Source organism: Diadema antillarum, unplaced genomic scaffold (assembly GCF_040938485.1).
Source record: "Diadema antillarum isolate AM-2024a unplaced genomic scaffold, OU_Dant_1.0 seq00000634_RagTag, whole genome shotgun sequence".
NCBI classification, from domain to species: Eukaryota; Metazoa; Echinodermata; class Echinoidea; order Diadematoida; family Diadematidae; genus Diadema; species Diadema antillarum.
The window spans coordinates 399,521-424,979 of record NW_027271551.1 but is presented as its reverse complement, the minus strand read 5'-3'; the positions used below and the strand labels follow the sequence as shown (position 1 = coordinate 424,979).

General features: G+C 36.9%; 1 protein-coding gene and 1 long non-coding RNA gene across 2 annotated transcripts in view; both read left to right on the top strand.

Annotated features, from left to right (window-relative positions):
* The window catches only part of LOC139736249 (MAM and LDL-receptor class A domain-containing protein 2-like), a 182,721-nt gene extending 169,514 nt beyond the window's left edge, over positions 1–13,207 (top strand). Inside the window, exons 39-43 of the mRNA XM_071646980.1 lie at positions 9,720–9,830; positions 11,093–11,110; positions 12,205–12,315; positions 12,729–12,755; positions 13,053–13,207. Of these exons, the coding sequence (XP_071503081.1) occupies positions 9,720–9,830; positions 11,093–11,110; positions 12,205–12,315; positions 12,729–12,755; positions 13,053–13,207 (422 nt within the window). The remainder of the gene's footprint in view (positions 1–9,719; positions 9,831–11,092; positions 11,111–12,204; positions 12,316–12,728; positions 12,756–13,052) is intronic.
* Positions 13,208–14,964: 1,757 nt separating this feature from the next.
* LOC139736241 (uncharacterized) lies at positions 14,965–17,170 on the top strand. Its single transcript, XR_011711244.1, has 3 exons — positions 14,965–15,101; positions 16,385–16,425; positions 16,924–17,170. It is a non-coding gene; the product is annotated as an uncharacterized lncRNA (long non-coding RNA).
* The last annotated feature ends 8,289 nt before the right edge of the window (positions 17,171–25,459 follow it).

Genomic DNA, 25,459 nt, shown 5'->3' with positions numbered 1-25,459 from the left:
ATGTGTATTGCATTTTCTTATTTTGTACCTTGAAAATGGAGGGGTGTTCTTAAGTCCAGACGTTTATCTTTTAGTATCTGGAAACCTATCGAGCATTACGGTAACTTTATTATATCAGTCTCCTTAACATAACCCAGTAAGTCATGACTATCGATGTACAATTACAGCTAAATCAAAGTTTGTCTATTCCATGACTGTAATTTATTCTTTCTTACTCTATTGTTTAACTTATCGATCTACATCATATTTCATTTGTGGTATAATTATGCTATGAATACTGGACATTAATGATGTATATTCATATTTGAGTTGCACAAAATCAATTCAAACTTAGAGTTCAAAATTTCATTTTTCTTCTATTGCTGTAAAACAAATAAAAGGAATGCGAAAGTCTTTACAAGTTGTACGTGACATAATTTCAGCTTTTCCCTACAGTGTACAATATAAGATAGTACGATATGTGATAACCTTGTTGTCATAATACACTAACTGAGCGGGGATCGTCAGAGAAAACCATATTGTCCATAATTATTCATAACAATCTGTAACTATCCGTAATTCTCCGCAAGTATTCAGAAGTATTCGGAAGTTTACGCAAGTAGAAAAAACAAATAAGGTGTCAATTCGTAAGATTATCCGCAAGTGGACGCAGGTGTCCGCATCTGATCGTATCTGTCCTCATCGCCTGCATTTTTCCATATTTTTTTGTTTAAAAAAATTCTTGTGACGGCAAGGGATCCGCGAGAGTCCGCGGGAAAAAATGACTTTTTTTTGGACGTAACTCCGGACGCAGAGCATTATGTGACTGGGGCCTAAGATACGATATCTTTCCCGATCGGGATCAAAAGCGACCCCATTTCAGGTGCGATTGGACGCGAATGGGATAGTCCGGCTGACGATGGCTTTCATTGTTTCCTCAACTCCTGGAGAGTGATTAGGCCTACTATCCACAACCACAATGATGACAAGGGTTGACAGAATGAGGATGATGAGAACGTGACCTTTGCAGTATTACGAATGACAATTACGTTATCACCAGATAGAAAGCATCACCTAGGCCAGCAATAACCTCAGACAGTCCCTCATCTAATTTAACCTAAAGAAATAAATAGATTACGGAATCGACATGCTCATCCCCCAAAAAAAAACAAGCAAATAACAAGATCAGATCGTTGTCCCATTTTCTCCAGGCAAAAAAAAAAAATCAAGACAAATGTTTTCACCTTTCTTTGAAATACATGAAGAAAATATGAAATTGAAGTTTAAAAAAAGACGAGATCTTTTTGAATGCTAACATAATAAGTGTTATTAAAAGGTCAATATAAGAAAGTTGGCCGAACTGATAGCTTTGCTTGTGTGTTTGATTTCATATTCACGTAATATGTATCATGTGCATTTTTATTTCAAAATTTCACTACCTCATGGGGCATTGAAAGTTTGGTTGGTTTGGCTTGATTTATTGTTTTATTTAACAGTGGTTAACAAAACCGCCATACACACACAACAGAAAGGTAACTCCCTTAAAATAATGTCACTTTTTAACAAAAAAAAAGAATGTCTAAAGCAAAATTATTTCGCAGGGGTATTGCTACACTTACTGACTAACTTCTATGTGAAAAACAATGACAGTGATTTTTATAGTCATGAACGAGTGACCTTACATCCACGACGATGGTCACTTTTCAAAAGTCACAAAAGTTAATTTGTAAGGTATGTGGAACATTCAGGTGGATGTTTCAGTGGTGTTGTTATTATTTTTATATTTCATTGTGCCAACCCTCCCTTATTCAACCTCGCGGAATACAAAATATATACTATTAGCGAGTAAAATAAGCAAATGTACAAAATTTGCAGAAGGAAAGTGAAAAAAGTCGATCCCGATCAACACGATTAAGAGGCACAATTAGATACGATTTTCTGCGTTTTGATACAATCCAAGAAAATCTGATGCGATGATCACGATCAAAAATTAATCGTGTCATTCGTACAAAATTTTTGAATCGTCCAAAATTTTTCTACGATTAACGCGATTTCCACGATTGACCTCAAGATCTGATACAATCTAATAGTCAAAGGATCTGATAAGATCACCATGATTGCTTTACTATTCATACCACGATTTCAATCGTAGCGCCGATCGTGATAGTAGCAACGGTGTAAATCCGTGCTGAGGAGTGTGGGGGGGGGGGGGGGGGATGATCGGCGATAGTCAACATCACCACGATTACAAGCCCATAACCGGACGGGTGCAGCCAGTGGCGTACCGTGGCGGGTTGGTCAAGACATGGGGGGAAGAGTAATTTTGAGGGTGTGCATGCATGCTTGTGCGTGCGTGCGTGTGTATGTGTGTGTGCGCGTATGTGCGTGTGCTGTCAGTCTGGAAACTGTAATGGGGACTGCAATACATAACGGAATGTGCATGTTATACATTCCACTGCGCAGTCATTTTTTCTCCTATGGAATGACGGTGTGAAACGACAAATTACTGGCAGCAACATCAGGAGAATTGCAAAACAATTAAATGCGAGCGAGCGGAGCGAGCGAACTTGAAAATTTTGACATTTTACAGTCCCCAAACTGCCGTTTGTAGCTATATTTTTTCGCTTTGGAAATTAAGGGGGCGCACCGGACGCAACTGCTGGAAATTACTGGCAGCGACATCAGAAGTATGACATAACGATTGTATGCGAGCGAGCGAAGCGAGCGAGCTTGAAAATTTGACATTTTAAAGTCCCAAAACTGCCGGTTGTAGCTATATTTTTTCGCTTTGGAAAATAAGGGGGCGCACCGGGCGCGACTGCTGGCAATTACTGGCAGCAACATCCTATAGTAGAACGGCATAACGATTAAATGCGAGCAAGCGAAGCGAGCGAGCTTGAAAATTTTGAAATTTTACAATTCCAAAACTGCCGTTTGTAGCTATATTTTTTCGCTTTGGAAATGAAGGGGGGGGGGGCGCACCGGGCGCAACTGCTGCTGACAATTACTGGCATTAACATCAGGAGAATGGCATAACGATTAAATGCGAGCGAGCTTCAAAATTTTGACATTTTACTGTCCCAAAACTGCCGTTTGTGTAGCTATATTTTTTCGCTTTGGAAATTAGGGGGGGGGGGCGCACCGGACGCAACTGATGGCAATTACTGGCAGCGACATTAGGAGTATGACATAACGATTATATGTGAGCGAGCGAGCTTGAAAATTTTGACATTTTACGGTCCCAAGACTGCCGGTTGTAGCTATATTTTTTCGCTTTGGAAATTAAGGGGGCGCACGGGGCGCAACTGCTGGCAATTACTGGCAGCAACATCCTAGTAGAATGGCATAACGATTAAATGCGAGCGAGCCAAGCGAACGAGCTTGAAAATTTTGACATTTTACAGCCTCCAAACTGCCGGTTGTAGCTATATATTTTCGCTTTGAAAATTAAGGGGGGGGGGCGCACCTGGTGCAACTACTGGCAGTTACTGGCAGCAACATCAGGAGAATGACATAACGATTATATGCGAGCGAGCGCAGCGAGTGAGCTTGAAAATTTTGACATTTTCCAGTCTCAAAACTGCCGTTTGTAGCTATACTTTGGAATAAGGGAACGCACCGGGCGCAACTACTGGCAATTACTGGCAGCGACATCAGGAGAATGGCATAGCGATTAAATGCGATCGAGCGGAGCGAGCGAGCTTGAAAAATTTGACATTTTGCAGTCCAAAAACTGCCTTTTGTAGCTATATTTTTTCGCTTTGGAAATTAAGTGGGGGGCGGATTAGCCACTGGTAGTCAAGGGTGTCGCTTTATGTTCATGATTTGGGGAGGTATGACCAGCGAGGGGGCGTCGAAGTGACCAAATGGGGGAAGGATATCCAAAATCTGCACTGTAGAACATCCTCTAATATTATTGTTTCTGTTTGTGTGTGTGTGTGTTTTATATACATGAAAAAGTTAGGAAATAGCCCAGGTCAAGTCTTATTATTGGCAATGCAAGGCATAGTATGTAAAGCAATACTGCAAAAACAAAATCATTAATGATCTAGCTTTGATATAACGAAGCGTAAGGTACAAAGGTGTACATTCTATATACATCACATTGCGCAACATTGCAGCAACTCTTTTTGCCGTTCGGATGTTCTGAGTACACTGCGCACATCCTGCTTATATTCAGAATGCCAACGAGGAATCACGCTGAATCGCAATATTTTGTCGGCTCCGGACTTTTTGAACAATGTTTCACGCTATATACCTCTTTAATTATGGTTAAAAGAAATCTTAGAAAAATATTTTATTTCTTGATCCCCCTTTCATGTCGATTTCAAAAGCAGTTTACTAACCCTTGAATTACCATTTTGGTAAGTTTTTTATTCTTTTTTTTTACCGGCGGATGTGGGGGGGGGGGGGAGCTTGGCGCCCCCCCCCCCCCCCCTCACACACACACACTTAACAGGGATCGAATGTACCACTCTTTTGTCTTAAATATAAAGTATGAGGGAAGTGGCAGCAAAGATATAAAGACTTTTTGTTTTTGTTTTTGATTGTTTGGGGTTTTTGTTTTGTTTTGTTTTTTCTTTTGCTTGTCAGCCGTCTTTTGGCGGAAAATCAGACCTTGAAAGAACGAAGAATTTTTGTTTTCTTTCTTCTTGACTGACAGGTGATTTTGACCCCCTACCCCCTTTAAAAACGTAGCATAGCAATGAATAATGCCCAAATATATTCAATAATATGGTAATATGGATCTCCATTTCTTTGTATGTAAAAACGTACCGGTATTATCTTCCTGTAGGTATTGTATTTTTCTATTTTCTTGATTTAAGTCAATAAAGCAATCATCCCAGGGGCATCGTTCTGTTTTAATGATGGTGGATGTGGGAGGGGGGATACCCCCCCCCCCCTCTCAGACGAGGAAGATCTTGCATTTTCAGACCTGAAAATAAGCGATCTGGTGCACACTTTTGGTGAAACTTTGGACTTACATGTTTACATGTAGGCTTATACTATTTGACGTTGTCAACGTCTGGGCCATACCTTATGTCGGTATTACTGTCTTTGCGAGCGAGCGAAGCGAGCTAGCGCTTGAGAAAATTATATATACATTATCCTACAAGACTGTTCAGCTCTGTAACCTCTCTGGAGGCGGGCGTACGGACGTCATGCAATATGCCAAAATTGATACAATCACATTTCTGCTTCCTCCATTTTTTCCCTCAAATTTCAGGGGGGGATGATTGTACAGGCCATCCCCCCCCCCTCCTCCATTTCAGGGGGGATATATCCCCCCATCCCCCCGGGATTTACGCCCATGGATAGTAGGAACCCCGCTAAAGCGGGGTTCCCACTATCACGATTGGCGCCACGATAGAAATCGTGGTCTTAATCGTGCAGCAAGCGGGATGATCTTATCAGATTGTATCAGATCTTAAGGTCAATCGTGGTAATCGCGTTAATCGTAAGAAAATTTTGGACGGTTCAAAAATTTTCTACGATTATCACGATTAGTTTTTGATCGTGATCGTCGCATCAGATCGTCTAGGATCGTATCCAAACGCAGCAAATCTCTTCTAATCGTGCTTCTTAATCGTGTTGATCGGGATCGACTTTTTCACTTTACTTCCGCTTATCATTATTATTATTTTTTGCCCATTTGCCCTTATTTTACTCATAAATTGATTTATTTTGTATTCTGATAGGTGGTAGCCTGCATCTTTAGATTATTATTTCCAAACGGTAAATTGTATGACAGTGTGGGGTTTAATTGTCGTAATTTTTAAGGTACATTATCAAAATCTTTTTTTTAAATGATTTCATAAAAATGAAAGTTGTATTACAGATTTTTAGATGTTTTCATACATTATGTTAATGATGTTTTTATTAGAACTAATGGGTTGCTATTACCATTATGCAGACACAGGATAATAGAATATGGGATAACTTTTGTTACGAAAACAAAAAATGAGCAAAAATAAACTGGCAATTGTATGTCTGCACGTATTGACTAACGTCAGTACAAAGATGAGAATAATTTAATGAATCGTGCTTGAATGGGTACATATCAAAGGCAAATGGTTATTTTTTAAAAGTATATTACATAGTGTTGTTGTTTTTTGTTTTTTGTTTTTTTTTTGGGGGGGGGGGTGAGTATCCTGCTGTTTGTGTATTGTGCATAGTAATTAAGAGTTGTTTCATCAGCCGTCGTTTGACCCCATTACATCTATTTTGACACTTTTCAATGTCTTTTTTTGTACGTTTGGTAGAGCATAATTTTAGAGGAAAATGGTTATTTTCAACTCTCATTATTACTGCAGATGTAAAAGTGACCATTGTCGTGGATGTGAGATCACTCGTATGATTATGACAATGAAGATCACTCTTATTATTTTTCACAGTTAGTTATTCAATAAGTGTAGCAATATACCCCTGCGAAATAATTTTGCGTAAAACCTCCTTTTTTGTTAAAAAGTGACATCATTTTGATTAGGGAGTCACTTTTCTGTTATGTGTGTGTATCAGTTATGTTAAACATTGTTAAGTAAAACACTAAATCAAGCCGAATAAACCAAACTTTGAATAACCCATGAGATAACTACATTTTGAAATAAAAAGGCATATGATACATACACTTTGCGAATATGAAATCGAACACATAAGCAACACTATCCATTCGGAAAACTTTCTTATATCGAGCGTATTTATCACATAATACTATGTTACATAACATTCAAAACGATCCCATCCTCTTTCTTAGCGCTCATTTCATTATGTAATTATTTTCTTCATGTATTGGAGAGAAAGGTCATTTTGTCTTGCTGGTTTTTTTTTCTGGGGAAGAGGGGCAATCATCTGATCTTATGTATTTGGGTTCGTTGTTTCATTCTTTTTTGTTAGGGGGAGGGTGAGCATGTCGATTTAATAATCTATTAATTTCTTTACGTTTAATATCAGACGAGGGAATAACTGAGGTTATGGCTGGCCTAGGTGCTGCTTTCTCTCTGATAACATAATCGTCATTAGCAATACTGCAAAGGTTACGTTGTCATCATCGTCAACCTGTCAAGCCTTGCCATCATCAATGGTTGTGGATAAAATTAATAGGCCTAATCACTCTGCATAATTTAAGGGAAACAATGAAATCCATCGTCAGCCAGACTATAATATTCCCATTCGGGTCCAATCGCGCCTTAAATGGGGGTCACTTCTGATCCCGATCGTAAAATATATCATATCTTATCTCAGCAGCCCGTATTGGTTCGCGATATTCGTATTCGAACGTATCAGTACGTTGCTGCACGTACCAGATTGGGGATCCTGATCGTAATGGTCATGTTAGATCGGTACCAATCGTGAACTCATTAAGGACAGGCCTGTCAGATCGTATTTGAACGGCAGACCAGATCGTGACAGATCGTATCGCTTGAAATAGACCAATCGTGACCATATCGCATCCAAGCGTACCAACACGTATTGACTCGCATAACCTCGTATCCAAACGTGAAATTTCAGACGAGTTCAACAAATTTTCCACGATCACTTACGAATGTCTAATCGTGGCGTTCGTAATGGATCGCACGATAGTGGGAACCCCGCTTAAAGGAACTCCACGACTCGGGATAAATCATACCTAGGGATATACATTACGAAAGATGAGATAAAAGCATATTATGTAATATGTGTTACATCTAATACCACTATAATCATTTTCTGACTCTGATTATCATAAGAGCCTGGGAAATAATGGCAATCGCTGATTGCATCTTATCGTTATTTTGGAGTGTTCTAAATGTTTATCTCTGATTTGAATTATCTCCTATGTTTATTTAGTCACGATGTTATCTTTGTAATATGTTTCGTTATTGGAGGGAAACAAGGAAAATGGATTGAGGACGGCACAGTTTAATGTTTGTGAGGCACTTCTAGCATATTTTTCGCCCCTATAAAAATTGAGTTAATATGTTTATATCAAGAAGCGATTTTGTCAAATAATGCTATATGCCAATAACTAAAATGAGAGTGACGCGTAATGTCACCACTCCCCAGCATTTCCTGGTGAGATGATTAGAAAACCATAATGAATGTGAAAGAGCATGTAATTCCAAGAGGAAATCAACATTTATTTGATGAAAATTGGTTTTTGACATGGCTGAGAAATCCAAAACAGAACAATCCTAATAAAAAGGTCGGACCCGAGTTTTATTACGATCGCTTTGCTTCACTTTGTTTTTTGTTTTTGTTTATATCTCAGCCACTACTTATGCGATTTTCATCAAAGATTTAAAGGTATAAGCTCTGTACTATGTCATAACCGGTTTCTTGGTATCTTGCAAAAAGTTAAAAGCACAATCCTTACCTCAACCAATACTTTACCCATCCATTTAAGATACTGCTTTGAAACGAAGAGCTTTTCAAGATTGATACTTCTTTTCCATGTGTTTTTTGAATTATTATCATCATTGATACTTTGTACATTTTAAAGGACAAGTTCACCTTCATAGACATGTGGGTTGAGTGAATGCAGCAATATTAGTAGAACACATCAGTGAGAGTTTGAGGAAAATCGGACAATCCGTTCAAAAGTTATGAATTTTTGAAGTTTCTGCCCAGTCACGGTTGGATGAAAAGACTAAGTAAGAGTACAACGATATAAAGAGAGAATAAAGAAAATTCAACATATTTCCATTTTTCTCGCATAACAAAAGAACACTCGACTTCTCTCTTTCAGAAGGCAGGGGGAATAATATTACCCTTAACATACGTCAATAGCAAGTCGAAGAAATGTGCACTTTATTCAAAAAGTGAAGTTTTGTGAATTCTCTTTTTATTTTCCTTATATAGTTGTACGCATGTGACATCATACACTGTAGTAGTCTTGTCATCCAGCAGTGACTTCGCAGATACTTAAAATATTCATAACTTTTTAACGGATTGTCCGATTTTCCTCAAACTTTCACTGACGTGTTCTACTAATATTGCTGGATTCTCTCAATCCTAATGTGTATGAAGGTGGACTTGTCCTTTAAGTGAGAACTGGAACGGAAGCTTAGGAAAATGAATGTTTCTCATTCCCTGTTTGTATAGGCCTACACATGTCTGTAAGTTGTAATTTAATGACAAATGACAATCAGCCAATGGTTATCTGTGTTTCAACACCTTGTACTGATTAATGTATTTCGTCATTCAATTTTCATCCTCTGTACGGGGGGATACGCAACATCAGGTATGCAGATACACGTTACATCACTTGTGGTATACGTTATATTGTGTTATATCATGCTATATCACATTTACATGTATGTTCTTTAGTGTGGATTTTGATGAATGAGATAACAGAAAATGATCTATTGTGTATCAGTGCAAGTATTGGTCCTATTGGTCGGCATAAAAACCAATGAGATATAAAACGAAAACCAAGGTACAACGATACGAAGATAGAATGGAAGACACTAAAAATGGAGGGAACAAATTGACCTTCAAAACTCTTTTCTGAATGTTCAGAATGTGTTTATTTTTTTTTCTCGTCACAGTGTAAAATTATAGAAAAGCTATAAAAATGACTTATGTAAAATAACACACACAAACAAAAAAAGCTTAGTCTAGCTAGTACACAATGCAATATTCTTTCGGTTGCGGCTGTCGTAATGAGGGAGTATGTCAAAAATTACATTACGCATGACTTTCCCTCGGAAAATGCCCACCCGAAAAGTTAATTTGAGTTTATGATTTAATGTTATGACCAGGCTATTGTAATTCATGGGACTATCCATGTAACGACGGTCAGTGCATACCAGACTCCTGGGAATGTGATGGAATCGTTGACTGTTCCGATGGTGGCGACGAAAACAACTGTGGTAAGCTAGCCATCATAACCGTCCCCGTTACTTCTTTCAATTCTTGTATTTACCTGCCTGATTGAGAAAAATATTGTTCTCCCACGTTGAGACTTGTTATATGTCCCGACCCTCTTATAGGTAACACTATATTTTTTTTTTTCAGACCTCGATGCATCTAAAGAAGATTTCTAAGAATGATACTAGAATTTCAGAACGTTGCACAAGACTAGTGATGTATAAAACATATGTGTAAAATAGTCTTCTTTATCCTGCAATGTAGCCAATTATCATTTTCACTAGTGTTTCCAGATACCCATCCATGTTAATAAACAAAACGTTTTGTTCAAGGCTGCAGACACTAACGAGATTTGACTTTTGGAATTAATTGTCAAGAGTCTTATTCACCATGGCACAGTGTTCCACTCTGAAAGGCAATTACATCTTTCCATTTTAATCTTCAATGGTAACTGAACAATTTTTGAATGAAGTGGCACCCATGATGTCAATTTCTCCACTTTCTAACAAAGGGTTTCTTTCCTTCTGTCTTTCTTTCTTTTTCTTCCCCGAAAGCTTGTCAAGACCAAAATTGTATTGTCTCCCTCTCATTCGTTAGGACCAACAGACACTCGAAACTGAAATTCAACGTTGCCGTACTGTTTCAATGTACATACGAATGACATCCATGCAGGTCCTTATTTAAATAAACTATAGATATATTTTTTTCTAGCTGTTTTATTGCAAGTATGAGGTGTTCTTGAACATAACATGCGATTGCATTGGATCTGCATTGTCGATTCATTGCCTACGAAAGCTATCATAGGCACTGAACAGCTTCTACGATTGCTTCCTATTATCCCCAGAAAAAGAAATATGTTTTAAAAGAGTTTAATAATTTCATAATCTACTTTGAAATTAAGGGAACAATTCGGCAATGTCGTTAGAGTAGCGATACAGGTAGGTTGTTGGTTACATGCCATGCATGTTGTGTCATTTTTATATTTGGTACCCTGATTGCAATCATGGAGGTGTTTCATTGCATTGATAATTTTATAATGTGATGATTGAGGTGTAGACGATGGTAACCGTTGAATGCCATAACATGTTTAAAGCGTACTTAATATGTCTTTGAACGCAAGTTAAAGACAACATCGGCTTGACTTTTCCTGTTTGTATGTACATACGTCTATTAACGAAACGATAACAGTCAGCTGATGACTATCTGTGTTCAAACATCAAATATCGATTACTTTGTGTTTTGTAATTGTTCATCATTTGTACAGGGGGATACTCAACACCAGGTATGAATTTAGAAGCTTTCATGGCATTTACTCTAATTTTAAGCATTTATTCATGATAAATAAAAATCTCCTGCGTGTATGATACATTTGTCTGTTACTAATTTTTACATTTTTAAAATACTTTTTTTTTAAACGATAAGTATAACGGTGTTTAGATCATGCTATTCTCAGGTTACTCTATAATTATAATATATTGACTTGGATTGCAATGAATGGGATACCAGGGAATATTGCACAGTCAAAGTTGAATGCAATATTTTCTAGTTTCCAATGAAATAAAGCAGTGCAATGCAATTGTTATACAGAAAATAACATACTGTAAAAATACTTTTACCCTACTTTGAATACACCGAAAAAGACAATTTTTCATTGAAACAAAATCTCTTCAAACATCCGCGTTTTTTAAAAAGCACTTCAATAATCAGTTTCATTTTAAGGGATTACTAAACTTCGATGGGAATTTTTTATGTTAAAAGGATTACGATGAATATATTTATTGCTTTTGAAAACTGAGTGGCTGAGAAATTCATGGTTTCCCGTTTGTTCAAAGTGCAAGGCATTATGTCACTTCAAGATCTGTTCACAACTGTTAGTATAATTATGGTGTTACTTTTAAACACTCTAATCAGAATTCGAGCTTTAAAAAAAAAATCATTGAGGACATCAAGTATCGTAATGACATGGAATAATAGGTCTATATGAGCTACATGTATGCTTCCAAAAGAGTGTAGTGACTTTAATGAAAAGTTTATTTCATTGTGCGTTGTTATTGCCGGAGTTGTGTGTGTGTGTGTGTGTGTGTGTGTGTGTGTGTGTTTTGTTTTTCTTGTGCCCATCCTGCAGGTTGGCGATTTGGTAAAGTTGATCCCAATTTTTTTTTCGTCATTGGCACGGACAAGATTGTGGGATGCTGCACTCATGAAACTTCTTCTTTTAATGTTTAGTCTCTTCATAACATCTCTTTGATATCATAGGCATAATGCGACTTCTGGTGTTTTTAATAGCAAACTTTAAATTGAAGCGGAAATGTTGGTTAATGCAGATCAGTTTATTGTAGTCTCTAAGTATTCTCATGCTGTCAATCCTCGACACAGTCTACTGCGGCGGCAATTCATTCCAGTGCTCCGATGGGCAGTGTATGCCATATTCGTGGAGATGCGACGGATGGAATGATTGCGCCGATTACAGTGACGAATATGGATGCGGTAATTCATTTTTGTTACATTGAAGCATTGCTTTTTTTTTCAAATGTTGTAAACAATATTATTTGTTGGAAACGAAATAGATACACATACAATACAATACATAGTGGTCGAAGAGAGTTTTTGGACATACGTGTACATGTAATTTCTGTTTAATATTTTTAATATTGCAAAACTATTGTAATCATGTACAGTTCAAACTAATATTAAACAGCGATAAAACTATCATAAATGGTATGAGAGTTATAGTATCTCAATTATTTTGATCCTGAAAGAAAACAAGACATGTTGTTCTATCGAATTATCATATAGGTAGGGTATATAAACTACAACACTTTAATTAGAAGAGACATTTCATTCTGAAGAACATGCAACCAGTTTTTGAGATGCTGCTTTGTGCTCTTTTCTTTCTCCAGGTGACGATTATTACGCATCTACCCCAGGTAAAATTATTTCATTAATGTAACATTGGCCGCCACTCGATTCCTTCCAATTTTTGTCCGAGTGCTTTTTTACATTCTATAATAATGAGAAATATTAACATCAAACATAATTTTATGCCACATATCTAATACGCTCTGCCCGAGATCTTATAATTTTGTGGGTAATTATTCGGTACATGTCCTATTGTATATTCATTACAGTCAGATCTCCTTCTAAAGGAAACATAAGTTAAGAAGACACATGGGTATTAGTACACATCAAAATGTTTCTTTTCTCTTGTTCCCTCTTTTTTTTAGCCTCTTCCTGTAATTACGGAGACTTCATTTGTAACAACGGACAATGTATACCAGGCAACTGGGAATGTGATGGAATCAATGACTGTTCCGATAACAGTGATGAACATTACTATTGCTGTAAGTGTCCCTGTCTTTTGTGTACCAAACAATCGTGAGAACGTTAACCATTACAGTCATTACAAGTTTAACTACTCGTAAAAGCAAGAGAATAATATCATTTATCAGAGAGGTGAAGGTTGAGGTGTCAATTTTCTTCAATTTGTCTCTCTCTACAAAAGGAAATAAAGATGCAAGATCTCAACTGCTGATCTGTAATTTAACAAGTTTAATAAATTACAGAGTCCAGTTCTTCATTAACCCGACATGTTTGTAAAAATACAGGTCAGCGGATTCGGTCTTACAAATTTTATTGTAGAGGGATACAAATTGAAGAAAATTAACACCTTAAACTCCTCGTATTTGTATAATCTTTCTTCTCCCACATAAAAGTTTGGGTAGGTGTAATGAAAATACGTACGTGGCGTAGAGTCCAAATTATCAGTACTTTGTAATAAAAACAGGACATACACTTTTTAATAGTGCCCAAGTTCCTAAGTTACAGTATACAAATAATGACTGCTTTACGGAGCACAGTTAAAATGGGCCCAATGTGATGTGAAAACCATAACTATGCCCGAAGCGAAGCTGAGGGCATAGTTATGGTTTTCACATCACCGGGGGCCTACATAATTTTAGCTGTGCCCCGAATATCAAGCTGTCATTACTTGTTTTATATACCGAAAATATAGATTCTAGTCTTTTTTACAGCACTCGTAGTCAACGCTGATCGACAGCGCGGCGGTCGTATCATTGGTGCATATTATGAGTGATCTATTTGTACGGGGTTGCGACTGTTTCCAAGCCTATTTACAGGCACACTTCATTCTATGCCCCGGGCACAGTAAATCATGACGTTATTTTGATCAAAAATGGGGCACAGCTATTTTCATGACTCCACTTTTAACCAATCAGTTGAGAGGTATCTATATGAAGTATACAAATATATATATATATATATATATATATATATATATATATGTGACCGTGCACCTCAAAACGAACATAAAGTCGCACACACTGATTTTGCGTGAGGACTGAAAATAAGTGAAATGGGTCAACCTAGCCGAACTTGACTTTTTCATATTTTCTGAAAGAGCGGGTCTTCTTTTACATCATGCTAAAATTTGGCATCATAAAACGGGCAGGAAAGTGTGTGTTTTTTTTAGCAGTTTATCTCGAACATTTTTGGTAGAATAGTGTGATTAGGTGTGTCTTTAGAGTCCCTTTTTCATTTCTGAAAAACCTTGTCCACACTCTTCACTTTCAACTCTAATAACTTCTGAAATGATAGTGCTACTGCTTTGAAGGTTGGCATTAATTATGGAAAGAATGTGTTAATGAGGCATGCCTAATTTCAGTTTAATCTGATAATCCCTTCATTGTTGTTACTCTGGTGGTTTACTTCCTGTTTTTTGTCCCATTCATCACACAGCTAGCACGGTATGGTAAAGATTAAGCGCTTGAACAGACACTGTACTTCAGAGCCTCTTTTCTCAGTTCACACTTTTCCTGAGTTTGTGCTTTCTTTCCAATATTAAGATAGGTTAGGAGAGTCCATTTGTTTTGAGTTATACATCATTTTAAAGCTTAAAGTTTGCTTTTTCAGAATATGGTCTTAACTTAAAATTCATGACTGGCGACTTTTTGTTTGTTTTGAGGTGCAGGGTCACATATATATATAATATCAACGGAGCATTATCTACGTGGCTTTTGGTATACGTAGGCATTGTCCTCTGTCATTAGTACCGATATTTCTACTCCGTCCGAATATTCATCTAGCACCAACATACGTCACAGAACCAATACCTTACGACGGAAGTTGTTACGGCTTTGGATGTAACTGTGTCGGAAGTGACTGCCGTTCATCAGATTGTTACTGCGATGCGGCGTGTGAGCGGTTCAACGACTGCTGCTACGATTATAGCTACTATTGCCCCAACACTGGACTAGGTAAGAAATCATTTGAATAACGTTCTCTTGCACTTTTTCTTTGTTGAATAGGGAACATGTATACTGATACTGACGAACTGGGAAGCGTTATCAGACAAACATTATATAAATAATGACTGCTATGAGGGGCACAGTTAAAATTATGGGCCCAAGGTGATGTGAAAACCGTAACTATGCCCGAAGCGAAGCTGAGGGCATGGTTTTGGTTTTCACATCACCGAGGGCCTACATAATTTTAACTGTACCCCGAATATCAAGCAGTCATTATTTGTTTTATATCCCGAAAATATAGATTCCGAAATATGGATACCGAAAATATAGATTCTAGTCTCTTTTACAGCACTCGTAATCAATGCTGATCGACAGCGCGGCGGTCGTATCATTGGTGCGTACAGTGATCATCTATGTGTACAGTGTACGTGTACTACCGATACCGTAACGGGGTTGCGACTGTCTCCAAACCAGTCCGCTAGTCTCTTTTACAGCACGCTGATTGAATGTGCGGCGGTCGTATCATTGGTGCGTAAATATGAGCGATCTATGTGTATGGGGTCGCGACTGTCTCCAAACCTATTTACTAACTGTGCCCGGGCCCCGGTCACAGTAACTCAAAAACAGGGCACAGTTATTTAACCAATCAGATGAGATGATTCTAGAAATGAGGTATATAATATCCTCTGCATTGCCCAGCTTGAAATCAAACCGTTTTGATGATGAACGAGAATATCAAGACATACGAGATATGGCAAATTCTATCGTTACAAAGTCACCAAGTCCACGCTACACGCTATTGGCTTTCGACACTACACCAACATTGACCAACGCAAGAAATTTTTTTTTAATCAAAATGTTCATGTTATTTCTTAATCATGTTCTTGTTTTCACAACAAGGAATTAATATATAACACCATAATCCTTTATTACAAAATGTGTAGAAATTTTCAAAGGATAGTGAACAGTGTAGCCACTATAAACAAGACAGATTCCTTGACAGTAAAATGATGACATCCATGAAAAAACTCAATTCAATGTGATCCAATAAAGGAACTCGAAATATTTTCCGTCTGTTTCTTTTTTCTTGATTCCGAGTCCGGATTCGAACGAGTATAACGTTCCGATATCTCTCTTTTCCAAAATAAATGGAAGTAAAAATAGAAAATATACACTGTCAGATGTCACTGAGCATAGCTTGTAAAATCAGACAACAACAAAAATCAAACGAAAAAATGACAAAGTCCCAAGCTGTAATGACAGTTTTTGTCTTTATGTTTTATGCTTTGCAGCAAATGGACTCTACTACATACAAGCTTTGGACGCCTTACCAGTAAGTCTAACTATAATCATTCTGGAAAGAAATAACACTTGTCAATCTAAAAAAACATCATCTCTTTACTTTTTGTAAAAGTCCCTGTCGATATTGTAATTTGAAAGTTGTCGTCAGTCCATTTCATGGAATTTTTGTATTTTCCGTAAACTCTAGAAAAGCGATTTTATTGCAGTTATGAGACGATGTTTTTAGCCGGTTGTTGATTTCGACGGTGGCACGAAATAATATTTTTTTCTTCTCTAGGCCAAAAAAAAAAAACCAACAACAAAGACGGTTGAGTTTTGTTGACAATATCTTACGGTAAAAAAAAAAGCACCTTGTAAAGCGGGGTCAAATACAGTAGTCATGCTTGCATCTTCTCCATTGTTGACAATAGCTTCTAAGTTGTATATTGCACAACAGTTCCTGTAGGTCGCATGGAACTCTCCACTAAGTAACTCGGTGGTATGACGACTGTGACATTTAAATATGAACATGAATATTTTCATGAATAAGGTCGAAGTGCGTCGTCGACGCGATGTCAATGGCAAGCGACGCCGCAGACGCAGGGATGTTGGGGAAGAGGAAGGCGAGGACACGAACAAAACCCGTCGTCGCCGACGCAGGGATGACGTAGAAGAGGAAGAAGCCGAAGCCGAAGCCGAAGTCGAGGTCGAGGTCGAACCCGAACAATCGGAAGAATGAATTCGACCAGCCAGCATGAAGAAAAAAATATTGAAAACCAAATTGACAAGTAGCGGAAAGATATACACCTAAAGGTATTCTAAGGAGTGATTTTACCTGATTGCTTTCACTGTCAAGCTTAAATTATTTTTTTTTCGCCGATTATGATATGCCGATATTGACTTTCAACCTCTTTGATCACAAAGTCGAAACTTATAGCAGAAAGACAATTCAATAGGCAAAACTAGTGCTCTTTTGACATACGAGGTGTCACTACTCGTCAATTGCTTTTTTTTTTTTCACCGTTCATGTCGGGCTCTCAAGCTGTTATTGCAGCTAAGATGTAATTTCTGTTTGGTCTCACACTGTAATAAAGACGACAAAGGCCGAGAAAACATTAATGTCATCGTGAATATTCAATCAAAATGTCTTGATGACAACCAACAGTAATCTACCTTCCAAGACAGCTATAATCTAGAGTATCAGTTCGAGTAGTGAACAAATGGCAATAAAAATTGAAATATCATGGCAAGTTGATATTCGGTATCAACCCGAACGAGGTGATATGTCTTATACCTCTCCAAAAAGCTTCTATGTAGCATACCGCATATCGTCCTTACCATAGCGTAGGAACCCTTCTCCTCAATGTGTCGAACTTCATCCTACAGGAAATGGATCGTGGAAATGTCACTGCTTTGATTTTACTTGATTTGTCCTCCGCCTTCGATACTGTTAATCATGCAATTTTGTTAAACATCCTCCAATCTCTTGGTGTAAAAGGTCAGGCATACGAATGGTTTAAATCTTACCTTTCATGCCATTCACAGGCAGTGTATGTCAACAGCTGTAAATCAAATGCTATGCCTCTCAAATGCGGTGTTCCACAGAGCTCTGTGGGCGGGCCCACCTTGTTTTCCATCTATCTTATTAGCCTGGGACAGATATTGCGCCAGCACAAAATTAATTATCACATATACGCTGATGACATTCAATTGTATTTGTCTTTCAAACCTAACCAGGATGATGCCTTACATGCTTTGAGTCAGCTTGAGAATGCAATGACCGATGTTTATTCATGGCTGAACTCACATTCTTTGAAATTGAATACGGATAAATCTGAGTTTTTAATGTTTGGTTCGAAGACACAATTAGGTAAACTTGACATTAATTTCATCTCTTTTTCCGGCATGTCAATTAGTGTGTCCCAAACCTGTCGCAACCTGGGTGTAATGCTAGATTGTAATATGACTATGTCTCATCAAGTTTCCAGCATTTGTAGATCTGTAAGATACCAACTTCGTAATATCGGCTTCATTAGAAAATATTTGAACCGCTCTTCTACCGAAAAATTAGTCCATGCCTTGATATCCTCTAGGCTCGATTTTGGAAACTCTGTCTTATTTAACTTACCACAAACTCAGCTCTCCATGATACAGAGGCTTCAAAATGCGGCAGCACGCATCATCACACTATCCAAGAAGCACACTCACATCACCCCTATTTTGAGATCACTTCATTGGTTACCAGTCAAAGATCGCATTATTTTTAAGATTTTACTTTTGACTTTTCATTGCATTCAGGGCGCTGCTCCTCAGTATAACATTGACTTACTCCATAATTACATCCCTGCTAGATCTTTACGCTCATCCAACCCCGGTTCTCTGATAATTCCAAGATTCACTACAATATGGGGCACACGTGCCTTTGGCCATGCTGCTCCCACCCTATGGAATAACTTACCTTCAGCCGTAAAAAAAAAAAATTGTTCTTCATCAGACTCCTTTAAAAGCAGTCTAAAAACTCACTTGTTTAAAGCCTCAATTTGACTACTCATTACATGTACTTGATATTTGTATGTCCTTTATCTCCTTCACTTTCTCTTCCTTCCGCGCCTAGAGCACTCTGCAGAGTGGATTTGGCGCTATATAAATCATATCAATTATTATTATTATACCGTTCTGAATATTTTCGAGTTACACCGACTCCGACACAACCTCAAAACTGTTTCTAGAAATATCTCATATTTTCAAGTGTAGTCAGCGAAAAACAATTGGATGTTTTCCCATCTTGTATCGTGTTATACGCCGAACTTTTCTAGCTATTATAGTTACCGACGCTGCTATAACGTGGAATCATAGGACAAAGAGGGAAGCACTCATCACAACTTATTCTTGCTTTATATACGCTATAGCATGTATGAATGTGATAAACTGTTCCTCCGTGATACAGAAAAAATGATCATTGCACGAATATTCCTTATCTACGTCTATTTTGTCATCGTTGTTGTGTGCTTTGAGATATCATTAAACTCGATGATGAATGTTATACAGGTAATAGTTACGAGTATGAGAGGATTCTAATGGGATTGTTGATGATGAAAATAAATCCACCAATTATCAGCATAACTTCGATACCTTATTCGGATCATCATTCGTTTGTGTCGTAGGCAATTTTGTGATACATCCTATGGACGGTATTCCTGTATCGAATGTATGAATTTTGCAATTTCACTTTTGAGGAATTGAAAAGTAACCTATGTTCTTTATTACATGTATATATGAAGAGTTTGTTCGCAAAAAACCGATAAGTCCATTTTTGAAGATTTTGAAGTGCGGTTTTTGTCATAAAATACAAAATAATACCTTTTAAATGATATATTGGTCACTACATAATTTATAAAGGTACCTTTTTGAAGTTATGCTCAAAAGAAGCAACAATTTTCTTATTATTATGCTCTTTATTTTTCTTGACCTTTAATTGCAAATATCTCCATTTGGCAAATATGGACTTTTAGGTTTTCGCAAACAAACTCTTCATATATATTTGAGACCGTGCATCACAAAATAAACAAAAAGTCGCACCCCTTGATTCTACGTGAGGACTCAAGAAAGGTGAAATGTTCTTTTTATTTTCAAATATTTACACTCGGGACAAAAGAAGGTACACTTTTCAAGAACAAAACTCAACAGATCATAAACATCATTCCCTTTTTTAACGATTCTTTTCTCTCATTAAAATCATGTCCACATCACATCCACAAGAAGTATTATTTAGAAAACGAAGATAATAGTGTACTCCATTGAGCATTAACATGTTTCGGCATAACTGCATGAAGGTGCTTTGCGTGTGCGTATGCTGTCGTGCCTGAAACGTAGATAATAATAATAATAATAATAATAATAATAATAATAAAAAATATATATATATATACAGAGGGAGAGAGAGAGAGGGAGAGAGGGAGAGAGAGAGAAAGAGTGCGAGAAGGCCCCTTCACTATTATTCAGTGCGAGAAGATAGGAGCATTTGATGATGTATATAATGAGAGAATGAATGAATGAATAAATAATGAATAATGAAGGAGTTACACTGGTTCTGTACACGGCCCGGTCGGGACCGTTTCTCGCACTCTGCAGTATGCCCCCCCCCCCCCCCCCCACCCCCCCCCCCCAAAAAAAAAGAAACACACAGAATCAAATTTTCGGATTGATAACACCCAATATGATTAAACTGTCTTAATGCTACTTCAGCATCTCAACTCTATTTTGCAGAAAACCCAATTTAATTTGGTTAAGCGGTCACAGAGAAATGTGAAAGTTGTAAAGCATGTCATGAGTCTGATTCTTCGATGCTTTTTTGTGTGTGTGTGAATACAATAGACATAACTTGGAGGGAAGATATTCTTGACATCTAAGTCGAATGGGATTTTCTGTAAGATGTGGGCAATGAGTTACAGTACTACATAATTATGTTCATACCCTGAATTTGTATTTGGATTGATTCACTATTTTTCAAGAAATCAGTGTGGAGGGTCCCGTTGTATTTATTCTTTCTTTTTTAACATACGGTAGTGCGAGAGATCGCTCCTCTCCACAACGTTAGTGGCGCCTCATTGTATATACTCATGTATAATATACATATAAATAGATCAATATATATATATATATATATATATACATTATCAAAATGCATTGTTTGATTTTGTGTGTGTGTGTGTGTGTGTGTGTGTGTGCTATCAAAGATCATTACTAAAAAGACACTTTAATACTTCACTTAATACTTTCACTGCCTTTCAGGCAGTGTTGCTTTATAGCAAGGAAAGAATGGATATCTATATTTACGTATACATATATACATATATACATATATAAATGTATATCTATGCATGTATACTTGCATGTATACATACGTATGCATACTCTCTTAAAAGAAGAGTGAAAATCTTCACTGTTGGAGTGAATAACAGAAAAGAGTGAAATTATAGTGCATTTTTAGTGAAAATGCTAATTTTCACTAATTTTGGAGTGACCTCAAGGATCACTCGAACATTTTTTTTTTTTTAAATTTGGGGGGGGGGTTGGTAGGTGCGTGTATGTGCATGTGGGTTTTGGAATGCTTACTTTTTTGTATGTGTGTATGAATAGTGTATGTGTGTGTTAGAATGTAAAATGTAGAATGGAAAGAACCCTCACACTAACACATACTCGACACACACTCTAACGTCACGTAGCACATTCAGATGCCTACTGCTTGAATACTTCAAGAGAAACATCGGTGTACTAGAAAGTGCAGCTACAACTTTTAAAATTTGAAATTCATTTGAATATCAATGCGAAATTTTCGATTTTACAGAAATGGTTAATACAATTACATAAACGAAGGATAAGATTACGTGATCTTGCTACTATAAAGATGACTTTAAAAATATTGTAGTGAAGAACTGTCCAAAACAAAACAGTCACAGAGAAATGAAAGTGGTAGGGATTACATGAATCCTGAATAGGGCACCTGGCAGAAATGGTGCTTCCTCAGTTAAAAGGTAATGATGATAATAATGATAATAATAACAATAATAATGAAAATAATAATGATAATAACAATTTCAATGATAATCATGAAATTAATAATAATGAAAATAATATTAATGATAATTTAGGTTGCAATTTTATATTTTTTGTTATTAAAGTTCCTATTCAATTTCACCCATTCCATGCTCCACGCAGCACTGAATTCTGCAATCAAATTCAAAATCCGGTCATTCACATTTACTATCGAAGCAATTAATTTTTCAGTTGCGTCAGTTCAGCAATAAGCTTTCAAATTCATTTCAAGTTGACATCAAATTGAAAGGCAACCACACTTCAAATAAGTGTATTCAATTTAGAGGAAGTCTTGTATTTAGTTAGCTTTGGGGTTGGGGTCTTTGCCGTATATGTCCACCTGATCATTCTAAAATATGAACTTACCGAGCTTGACGGGATTATAATTGCAGTCATATACCATGTATACAGGCACATCAGTCACTGTATACAACGATCATAATAAGGAAGGTTGATTGACAGAAAAACAATTTCGACCATTATGGAAATTGAAACCATGAACATTATAGGCCTATACGTCTTGTTTGTTGTTTTTATTGATGTGTTACTTGTTGACTTTTGGGGGACTATGTGGGATCATTGTGTGTCAGTTTATCTTTAAATTGATGCAATATTTACTTTTGAAGAGTTGTCATCAAGGATTATGTTTACATCTTTTAGTGATTGTGTTATTTGGTGCACTGCTGATTGGACCTTATAATTTTAAATGTCTCAAAGTGAAATGCCAAGGATACATGAACACAGAACAAAACAAAAGCATCAAACATAAATTAATGCATAAAGGCCTTGGTTATGTATACCTTCTTGTTTGGTTTATAAGAGACTTCCCTCCACTTCTGCCCCCATCGTTACCTCCCCCCATTACCCCCATTCTTTAATACCATACATAACCTTTACACATACACACTGCAAAAATAATGGTGTTAGATTTAACATCATAGGGATTAAATGTTACTCTGATCAAGTATGAATAAAAAACCACACCTATTTTATGTTGAGATGGTATTGAAAAGATGAAGTTGAAAGAATACATAACCTTTAAAACACACACTGCCAAAATAATGGTGTTAGATTTAACACAATGTGTGCTAAACGCCCGTTAAATCTAAAATAGAAAAAGAATTGGCTGTGTATGAATGCAAGTGATCAGTCATAATTATTCAAATGATTACCAATAGTGTGATCTGCTCGTCTACCGTAAATTGTTTCCCTTTTCCTCCTGTGTCCATACATACGGACCTTCGTCATTATGTATTTTCTTCGGAAGACAGACAGACAGACAGACAGACACACACACACACACACACACACACACACACACACACACACACACAAACACAAATACACAATCACAATCACTCTTGCTGATATTCGTTTAAAAAAGACCATCTCCATAAGTTAGAGCTTATCATGTTGATGTTCCATTAAGGCAAAGTCGCAGTTTCCTTTGATGATGTTCCTCATCACTATTATCATGTATCTCCTTTCTGACATTTTTCCTGTTTCTTGGTATCAAACGTTTCAGGTTTCACTCCTGAGGGGAAAAAATGTGCAGTAAATAAAAAGCTATGTGTAGGGTACGTCAAAGACATTTTCCGAAGGTCTTCTACAAAGCAATTTTGTTAAATGTATAAGGTTAGACTGGTACTGTGGGATAACTTCCAATCACAGTCACAGAATACAGCTATCTATGTCTGAAAGGCAGTACTCAAGTGACATCGGGGAAAATAACATCAAAGAGTAAATGTATCATACGTTTACGCGTAGTCCTCCACGTTTTTGATTTGATTTGATTTATTTTCTGTATTCCATTTTTTTTTAAATACACCAACGATTTCATTAACATAGTACAAAATAACAGTAGTATACTTTCAACAATTATCATCATCTTCACCAATTATATAATACATCTGTAATAAATTACATGAGTTACATCTTAATTTGCATACAGAATGATTACCAAGAATAAGCAGAAAGATTGACTGTTTGGCAACCGGTAACGAATAACATTACAATGAAGAAAAACAAGAGGGTTCAACAACATGATGCTTGTGAAATACGGGTTAGAGAGAGAAAGAGATAGAGAGAGAGAAGAAGAAGAAGAAGAAGAGGAAGAAGAGGAAGAAGAAGAATGGAAGGGGAGGATATGATAAAATCCTCCCGATACTAGTCTCGCATGATCAACTCGACATACTTATAATTATACCTACAGACACATACATACATGCACATACTATAAGCTACAGTGATGTATTCACATAATAATTGCTGTTTTCAAATTCATGACATTCTTTCGTCGAGATGTTTTCACGGCAACTGATTGACAAATCATCGACGTAAATTTTAGGTCGATGTGGGGCAATTTGCCAATCAGTTGCAACGACACATCTCGACGGAAGAATTTCATGAATGTGAATAATTACGCAGTACCCACTGCATCCTATAAGGATTAGAACAACACTTCCTGGCGGGCGAAAGCTCGAGATGACGCCTGTCCGGTGATCAGGAGGCCGTAGGTTCGAATCCTGCTCGAGTATGTACGCCCACGATTTTTGGTCGTGGCTACTACTAAAACTGTGATCAATTCAGTGCTTATTTACGTCGATGCAGGGCAATTTGTCAATCAGTTGCAAGTGTTACTTTTGCCATGTAAAAGTTACATTGAATGAGAGAGAGAGAGAAAGAGAGAGAGAGAGAGAGAGAGAGAGGGAGAAGAGGACAAAAACAATCATCTACGAAGCATAAAATTCTACGTGCCCTTTCAGGGCATGATCTTTCATGATCTTTGATTGAAATACGACTCATCACTTAAAGAATGATACAGCTGTACCTTTAAATCCAAAACATGGATACAATTTCTGCAACATTCACAGCTGTGTTTATAATCAGAGCTGAATGATTAAAAAAATTGTAGATTAATAAGTTAATTCATCCAAAGCATGTTGAGGAGATTTACCGTTTCCGCTTGTATTGACTGATTTGTAATTGGTATTTCTGCCTAGTATAATATAGTGTACCAGTCAATATACTTATGAAATGATTAAATTACAGCTGGCGTGAAGAATAAACATAGACAATGTAAGTAATAAGGGAATATATATATATATATCATTTGTCTGGTTGTTTATTGAGCGTGCTGTGAAATAGAACACCCGTTTGTAGCACATCTAGATCGAAATGCATTAATCAATCACAATTTGGTTATATCGTTTTTCGTAACGAAATATAATTTCAACATGTAATTAATCATACTTTTTAAAGGTAAACTATACAGCACCTGCAGCAAGCGTGTTTGTCTTCCCAACAATTCTTTAGTAATTCCAAATAATTGCGGCAGAACAGTTTATTGCCAGACTGATATTTTTGACAGACTTATGAAAATCAACTTTGATAAGTTGTTAACTTTGACGTTGTTAACTTTGAAATAGGAGAAGTAGAGTCGTGACGCAAAAGAGCTGACGAAATCATATTGTTCATGAGGAACAGAAAGA